The following is a 9,374-nucleotide window of genomic DNA, read 5'->3' as shown; positions in this document are numbered from 1 at the left end:
TACCAAGAAAACATCAAAAAAATAGATATGATCAACTTTTCTTGAGCATTCAAATTCTATCAACATCTACAACCCCAAAATTTCCCCGTTCTATTTCACCCAAAAGTTTAAGCTCAATAATTCCTCCAGATTAATAACTTTCAGGAGGACCTTCGAGACGAATATAATCATACATAATTCCTCTCCAAGGCCTTTCACTTCTAGTTTGCTTGAGATACATAACATTGGTTCCAAATACAAGAAGAGAACCAGGAACATTTATAGTATATAGCCTGTATAATCCATGAATCCCATGTCTAGCTATCGCGTTATCTTTGCCTATCAATCCTGTTGTATAGTGAGGAGCATCTGGTTCTGCATCATTAAATTGAACCTAAAATATAGCAAAATATACATGTACTTAGTCGAAAAGGCTATGAAAATATGCGGATAGTTACAAGTAAAATGATTGAGAAAATTATTAGTCCATACTTGTAGTTCAGCATCATTTGCTGAGGCTAATGCTAGTTGAAGGGTATAATTTGCTGATTGATCAATATCATCAAGATCAAATAGAACTTGCCATGTAGTTGGTACATAAGTCTTGTTTCCATCATCACTGCATTAAAAAGGCCATAATCAAGATCACTCTAAATCAAAATATGCAATGTTCTATTCTCTTTTGGTATATGCAGAGGCGGATGCAGGATTTAAGCTTTATGGGTTCAAACCTTCTATTTATTATAATTTTAGTAAATTATTATACATAAATTTATGCTCTGTATAAAGTATTGGGTTCGGTTGAATCCGATGTCACAACTCTACATCTGCCTCTGGGTATATATGGCCCATATTCTTTATAAAGTATAACATAGAGGATGTTTGGTATGACGAAAGTCATTTTCGAGAAAATATTTTTCATGAGAAAGTCATTTTCTGGTGTTTGGTGCGATGAGGAAATATTTTTCCGGGAAAACATTTTTCATGAACAATGACTTCTATCATACTCCAGACCTCACTTGTGGAAACACACAGGATATATATATAGTTGTAATGACTTCTATCATACTAAGCACGCTTAGAAATTTCACTTATTATGCAAAGGGAACGTTCAAATGATAAAACGCGCTAAAGGGAGTAAAGATGTTGTGAACATACTTGTAAATATATCGATTGACATGAGCAAAGAACCAATCTGTTTGATAGTTGCTTAATCCAACAGTAAAAACCAAATCATCATCAGGGTATATCTCTGTATACCTATCCCATAATCCATATTGCCTGAACCTGAAAAATCCAACAAAATACATTTCTGATTATGCAAAATAAACCAACATAAAACTTGATAGAATATCGCTAACTGAATGAAATTTAGCTCACCTTTCTGCATTATTTACGACATATAATTGGTTCAGAAGTCTTGGTTGTGCATCAGGAATGAAGAATTCAGAAGCAGTCCTTTCAGGAATTCCTATTTCCCAGAGTGTTGGACCGTTCCTTGGCGCATCGTATACGAGAGTTTCTACTCTTGTTCTTGATCCTGTTTTATCCGTAGCCATATTTGAGTAGTGAAAAATCATATTTTCCGCTCTATTTCAGATTAAATACTCTCTATATTTTTAGTCTGTTTCAAAAAGAATAACGCCTTTTTTTACTACTATTTGGGAATCTTTTTCGAACCTTTTGTTTTGCCCGTAATGAAGTGCTCTTATAACCACAGAAATATCATAGCATGTTTAACTTTGGTAAGTGTCAAAAACTTTTCTTTTGAAACTCCTTACCAAGTCAAACACTGCCAAATAACATAAAACGGAAGGTGTATCAAATTTATTGATGAAATTCTAATAATCGATGAAAAAACAATATTGACATTCAAATATCAACTCACTATTTGATGTAAATATAGGATTAATTAAAACTAATTTGCAAACCTGGGTTGACATTGATGTATGCATCATGCATGTAATCTCCAATAAATCCAGGGATCCAAGCATACAAGCTATAATTTCCAGTGATGACATTATTAATCAAGAAATAGCCCTCGGTATCTGTTTGAGTCCAAAACTGATAACCCTGTAGAAAAACACATAAAATGGTTAATTTTTTTTTTCCAATCACAAGTAAAAGCTGGAAATTTACAAATATTAACCTTGTTTTCCATTTGCCATGATCCAACATCTCCTGGAGCAGCTAATCCAATGAAAGCTGAGTTTGCAGTAATAAGCTTATCACTTTCATAGCTGCAACAAAAAAAATTCTAGCTTCTTGATCACCATTTAAAATTTAGTCATTTTCTTATATTATATAGTAGAGTTATTTTAAGCAAATGTACCTGTCACGAACGAGTAATCTGCCGGTTACAATACCCCGTTGATCAGATCGAACAAAATCCTCCGAAAGAGGAAAATTATATGGCCAATTTTCAGTTTCTATGAACATTTGTTCTTTTGCATCAGTCCATAGTGTAAGAGTGTCTAGCTCATCAGGTGAAAGTGAGTTTAGGTATGTAAAAACAGGGCCAAACACCTTTTTCCAGGGCTCTCCATCTCTAAATTTCAGTCCCAAACTCTCTCCAGCATAATGTGTACTAAAAAACATCTGTTAAATATGTTATCGCGATTAATTAGTACTCGATTAATTTGGTCTATTTTTAGGGAAAAGCTAATCCAAGCCGAACCATGAACAACTCTACATATGGATCACATTTTTCTTCTTAGGTTATATTTGGTTGATATCGGGAAAAATGACACTATAAAACAGCTCTAAAACTAATAGCCGAAAAAATATATATGTTTTATATATACATACATTGTTGTATGTTATATACAAATTTTAAACACTTTTTCGGTTCCGTGATGTAAATAGTTTTGGCAGATGGCTAAAAGTGATCTTTGCCCAAAAATATTAAGCTTAATATGTACCCAATACACTTTGAAATGCATAGCTTTTGCACGATAAAAATAACAGCAGTCTGTTGAATTAGATGAAAATTTAATCGAAAAATAGAAAAAATCAATTTTTAAATTTTATATATGGATAAATTGCAAAAGTTGTGCAGGCTAGCCCTTTTTGGACCCTTTTTTGAAAAATAGCCAAAGTTTGAAAATACGGTGAAAAGTAAACACCATGAAAGTGTCATGGATTTCAATCGGAGATACTGCCCTGATTTTTGAATACTGGTTAATTATTCAATGATTTTTGAATCTATGACTATTTTTCAATTACAAGTTCGAAAAACGGCTATTTTTGAAATTTACCCGGAGAAGTTACTTACATTGAGGTTTACTGGGCCGGTATGAGAAGTAAGGTCTTGTTTGAGAGGCCCACCAGTTCTGAACTCATCGGTTGGTGTGATCATCCAAAATCCGGTTCGTGGATTTGGGCTTATCCACCCATGAACCCGATTATCCTTGTTCTCACAAGAATATTGATATTTGTCATCAACCTAAATACATATTTTCAAGTAAATAAATAAAATTAAAGGTAAAAAATTAAAACAATACTGCAGAATTTGAAGTTACCTCTCCTTTAATAAAAGAATTAGTTGGGTTTGTAAGAAGAACAGCTTCTGGATAATCAAGTTTTTGGCCCATTTCACGGTCTTGGGCCGTTGGCATAATCCTTTGCCGTTCATCTGAAATCGCCATATATTGGAACCTGCCCAAACAATTTTAAAATCATTAAATTTAAGGAAAAATGATACTGTATAACCATAGTAAAAATAGTCGAAAAAATATATATAATTTATATATATATACATTCTGTATATTATGTACAAAAAGTATACAAATTTTATACATTTTTTTAGCTACCAGATGTAAATATACCCCTAAATTTAGTCAGTGCATCTTGAATTTTAATTTTTCAGGACAAAAATATCCCGAGTTTAAAATGTCCTGAAGTTAATATTTTTAGTTTAAAATTTCATGACAAAATAAGTACCGACTAATCCCTAAATAGCGTCCCTAAGAATGGCTATCCCAAAAAATAATTCAAAAAACAATCATACTAAATATATAAAATGGGTGAATAAGGGGATTTTTCAAAAATAGAAAAAATATAAAGGAGAATAAAAAAAAGAATAATAATAAAAGCATTTATAGTATTTATATTTACGTACAATTCTTCTTTGAGCTTGAAGACAATTCTTCCTTGGTAGACATCAATATTTGGCCATCCTTCCAAACGTTCTAAAATCCCATAAGAGTAAAATCCAGAACTTCCTCTTATTATTATAAACCTACGAGCTTAGAGAAAAGAAAAATTAAGTTTGGTAAAAAAACGAATATTATATTTCTTAATTACAACACAAAAAAAACACAAAAGAATCACTTAATCATAATCACGACAAATAGTTAATAGCATTTACTATTTTATAATGAATGTTTGACTAAATTACTCCCTTTTCGTCTTTAAATGAGTAATTAATGACAATTTTCCTTCTTGGAATAGTAATGACTTAATTGTAATAATAATAATAATAATAATAATAATAATAATAATAATAATAATACATTTTTAGGGTTATAGTCACACCATTTTTCTCGTTCTTTTAAGAAATTCGGAAGTGTAGAAGTCATGGAAAAAAGATAACATTAACAACAGCAAGATAATAAGGTAATCGAAGTAAGGAGAATAATTAATAATACAATACTAAGTGTAAGAAAATACGAGAATAATACTAAAGCATTTAACGATTATTATGGCAAAGATGAAGGTAAAGAGACTTAAATTACCACCTTTTGTCAATATTCATGGAAAGATGTGAATTATTTAAAGAATCCCAAGTCCTTTTAAATGAAAGCTCCACTTGATTTTCATCTGCCATAATAACATTAAAATCTGTTGCATGAAGTCTGCATATCAGAAATAAAAATTCCTTTTAGTTTATGATAATTTGAAATTGCATTTTACGAATCAAAATTTGTAGGAAAAAAGAAAATAAAACGTACTTGTCAAAAATTCCTGGTTTATCTGGCTTGTTCCAAACAATATCCCAATACCTATTTTCATTTCAAGAATTCAAATTAAGTTAATATTTTAACCAAGAAAACAGAAAAATTAAGTAAATAGAATGTGTAAAAAAAATTACCCTCTATTATCATCTTCATTTTCATCTTCCAATAAATTTTCAATCCCATTGTATTGTATTCCAGTGACCATTCCTCCAGGAATAGAGAAAGTGATGTTGAATATTCCATTATTAACCACCACCTTTAAAAGAACAAAAAATAAGATGGAAACCAAAAAAAAAAAAAGGTTTTTCTTAAAATAAAAGAAGGAAAATTGTATATCAATCAACTTTACTTCAATTATTCTAAATTAGTTGAGTTGCCTATATGTTCATCAGCCACCATTTTTTTTATTTTTTTTTTCTGGTTTAATCTATGAGAAATAGTAATAAAAATAAAATAAAAAATTGGAAAAGCTTTAGAAAGATGGTAATAGAAGATTTTACATAATCATCCAGTCTAAGCAATTGTACTGGTGGAAAAGACTGCTCATCTAATTGGCTGTTTTTCTTATTTATTTTTCTGCAAAACAATTTCCCCAAAAAGAGCAAAAATTAGGGACCAAGCAATAGTGAATTGAAAATGATAGAAAAGAACGCAGACTTAAACTATTATAAGCACACAGATTAAACATAATTACTAATAAATAAAGTGAATTTTCTTTTAATGGACCAAAAAAAGGTTATGGTACAATGATAAATATTCTTTCATCTTTAATTAGAAGTCTCGGATTCGAATCCTGAATATGAAATCATCTTTGTTAGAGAGCGTTGTACCCAATATCAAACTTTTTGGCATGACCCAAATTTAGTCAGACCCCAATACAAATATCGAATACGGGATGGAAACCAAAAAAAACTCTTAATGCTAGAAAAGACGAGAAAAAGTGCAAGGGCTATATCATTTTTGAGCCTCTAAATATAAATTTAGTCAACAGTTTGGCCTAAAGAGTCACAGACACCAACGAAAAGTGACATCTCTCATTCACGGGTTCTCTTTAATTTCCAGTACATTCTATCTCTTTAATATCATTCTTTTTGACCTTTTTGTTTTTAATTAAACAAAAAACATCTGGCTCTAGTTGTTTGAATAGCTATGGAGTTTTTCTTAAGGGCCAGCGGCATAAGTCGTTCTATCGTTCTCCATTTAAATAAAATAACGTCTTGGTTCTATAATGACGTTCCACGTTCTTAACTATTATAATAAGTAGTTATCTTATTTTCTAGGTTAATAGTCCCATTATTTATAAATAATTACTTGCATATAATTTTCTAATTTTATAATGAGATTTTTTTCTAATCTATTATTTTCTTCGGTCCATTTTAATTTATTCTTTGGTTGTTTTCACACATTAAGGAATTCACTTTTTAGCATTAATTAATAATGAGATTGATTATATTAATCTTAATTTATATAACAAATACTCCTAAGTTCTTTACTCCGAGAGTAACTTTGAAAAAAAAAATTTAAATCCTACTTGATACTGAAAAAAATCAAATATTGTGGGGCCAACAAAAAATCAAGTAAAGTAAATCGGAGGGAATAATATATAGCAGCCCTATAAAATAGGGACAACATTTCTTATAGGGTGAAAGAAATAGCATATACTCCCTGCGTCTCATATTAATAAGTATGGTTACTAAAATAGTTGTCTCAAATTATTTGTCACTTTAGAAGTTCAAGACAAAATTGATTTTTTTTTTCTTTTTTACTCTTAGTAATAATTGTTCTTGAAGATAGAGATAACACATATAATAGATATTCAATGAAGAGAGATTATATCTTAAGACATAATTAAGGATAGAATAGTCTAATCACTTTTCTAATTAATATTTCTTAAGGGGCATGTAAAAAAGAAACACGACATATAATATAAGACAGAGGGAGTAATGCATATATTAAATGTCATCTCAAGAAGGCTCTTTAAAGTTAAGGGGTGCACATATAAATTCAAAGTGGTTGGAGTAATAAAATGGAGAATGTTAAGGGGGAAAATCACTTTTTTTTTTCTTTTTTTCTTTTTGTTTTTTAGGACATTCACGAGATGTTATTGTGTGGTGTGAATAGGAATAGGAATAGGAATAAAAAGAAAAACATGATACGATAGGACCATAAATTCGGTGAAAATATTCAATAGAAAGATGACAATTTAGTTCATGTGAGAACAAAAATTAGTGTGTGAAACTGAAAAGGCAAATTCGATCACAGAATCACTTGACAAGTGTCATTTGCTCAGATACGTTGCGATATTTTAAACAAGGAGTAAATTTAATTTCTCTGTAGGCAATATATGTAAACTATTAGAATAAATCTATGACACACACTGGTCAATTTGATGTGGGACTTTTTTTATAGTGCGTTAAAAAATAATAAAATATATATATTTAAAAATTCGTTGACATTAAATTTCTCATTTTGCTCATAACGATATATTTTTATAGACAAAATATTTTATGATATATTAAAGACCATAAATCTTTTTTCCGAGTCTAATTTTGTTTGACTGGTATAAAATTGTAAATAAATAGAAGAAATTGAAGAAGGTAAGAAATCTTTAGAGAAAGTTGAATCAAAGGAACAATAGAGCTTTGATTTTATCATCCAATAGTTGTGGGGTGGGAGGGAGGAATATATTGAAATGAAACCTATGATTTTTCTTAAGAAAAAAAGAAAAGAAAAAGAAAAGGAAAAAAAGGGAAAGAAAAAACAATAAATAAAACAGAAATAAAAGGAAAAGGAAGAGAAAAATTAGGTGTGAATTCTCCATCTCACCCTTCAATTAGAAGTTCAAGTGAATTAAGGTACAGAGAATTCCGAAATTAGATTAGCCACTAAACCCAAGTAAAACCCCACAAACAATTTTCAGTTATTAAGATTTTGACTCGTCAGTTGCATCTCAGGATAGTGGATTAGTGGTTAATAATGTTGGAAAAAATAGTGCTTAAATTCCAGCAAAAAAAATTTTATTTGGTGTTTATTATTTCTATATGTTCCAGTTTTTGTGGTAGAGTTATACGATATTTATACAAACGAAAGATAGCATATATCAATAAAATAGTCGAGGTACAGGAGCAGTGGCAAAGCCACGTGGTTATAAGGGTGGTCAATGATCACCCTTTGTCGAAAAATTGCACGATGTATATAGATAAAATATTACACCTAGAGGTATATAACACATATTAAATACTCTTTGTCGAGATTTATTTTCACTCCTTTCAAATTTAAATACTCTTGGGTAAATTCCTAGCTTTGTCACTGTACGGGAGCTAACCCGAAATACCACCCTTACTTAAAAAAATCGTCAGCTCAACTAATTAAAATCATGAACTCTATTCCCAGGATGTATTGAGCAAACATCAAGTTGACAGAAACAAATAGTATTAAACATACAAAACCTTAGTCTTTAATTTCTTAAATTAATGTAGGTTAAATAGCAGAGTACTAAAAAGTGAAGTTATTATAATAATAATAAAACTTAAAAGAAAGGTAAAGAATTCTAACTCTCTTGTTAATGCAGATTCAGCCAACAAAAATAGCTGAAGAAAAATGATCAACCATCCAAGAATAGAGCTCCATTCTCTCTTCTTCATTTTTCTCATCTTCTAACCAGTTTTTTCACTTCCTGTAAAGCCACATTTGCACATATATATACACATTAATTAAAACCAGAATCATTTTCTTGTAAAAAACGAAAAAGAAACAAAAAAAAATGTAAGAAGAAACAGAAACAGAAACAGAAAAGACAATGCATAACCTGTGTATAGAGTGTGAAAAAGCAAGACAAGAAGCAAATGTTCTATGGTTTTTTCAGGAATAATTTTCTTGGGATTCTTTAGTATTTTGTCTTGTTTTTTGACTTGGTTTGTTGGGGGGGGGGGGGGGAGGAAGAGAGGTGGAGTGAAATATTTTTTGATGAAAGATAGTGAAAGAAGTATGTGGGTTGAGGTGTGAATACAAAAGAGTAAAAAAGCGTTACAAAGGTTTATTTGAGAGTAAAATTCAAGCTCATTTCTTGGGATTATATAGAGAAAGCTTAGCATTAATTGGTGTTTTAACTAATCATTAATTAACGTAAGTTTGAATGGTTAATTTTATTCAAAATTTCTTATATAGTGAAAGACTATAACCCAACTTTCTTACCCCATTACCACTTTCCCTCTTTTTTCGGTTAGTGGATGTATTTTGTCTGTTATTTAACCATCTCGTCTCTAAAGTTCACCTGATTAACTTAAATTCTTGCCGGATAGAGCCTATTTACAGGACTCCTTCCTATTTAGAAATTTTTCATTCTCAAGGTTTAAATCCGAAATTTCTGGCTAAATGTAAAAGGATCTCATTCATCCCACCATATTCTTGGTAATATCTGGATGCATTTCTAATTAA

The 9,374-nt window shown here is 30.3% G+C and overlaps 1 protein-coding gene across 3 annotated transcripts; it reads right to left on the bottom strand.

The window, feature by feature from the left end:
• On the bottom strand, positions 1-8,876 carry LOC107773907 (uncharacterized). 3 transcript variants are annotated; one of them, XM_075248668.1, is made up of 16 exons: positions 8,746-8,876; positions 8,493-8,613; positions 5,438-5,513; positions 5,072-5,193; positions 4,932-4,982; positions 4,719-4,835; positions 4,100-4,219; positions 3,501-3,636; positions 3,254-3,424; positions 2,312-2,577; positions 2,129-2,219; positions 1,911-2,052; positions 1,360-1,519; positions 1,138-1,266; positions 472-598; positions 1-373 (listed from the first exon to the last, which is right to left on the bottom strand). In XM_075248668.1, exons 2-16 carry the CDS (start codon positions 8,588-8,590, stop codon positions 131-133), a joined length of 2,049 nt encoding a protein of 682 aa, XP_075104769.1. In that variant the 5' UTR covers positions 8,591-8,613; positions 8,746-8,876; the 3' UTR covers positions 1-130. The 3 variants fall into 3 exon arrangements, with proteins under 3 accessions (XP_075104769.1, XP_075104770.1, XP_075104771.1); XM_075248669.1 differs by lacking the exon at positions 4,100-4,219; XM_075248670.1 differs by lacking the exons at positions 5,438-5,513; positions 8,746-8,876 and having other exon boundaries at positions 8,493-8,617.
• Positions 8,877-9,374: the final 498 nt, after the last annotated feature.

This window comes from Nicotiana tabacum, unplaced genomic scaffold (assembly GCF_000715075.1).
Source record: "Nicotiana tabacum cultivar K326 unplaced genomic scaffold, ASM71507v2 Un00011, whole genome shotgun sequence".
NCBI lineage: Eukaryota > Viridiplantae > Streptophyta > Magnoliopsida > Solanales > Solanaceae > Nicotiana > Nicotiana tabacum.
This window is presented reverse-complemented; position numbering and strand designations above follow the sequence as displayed.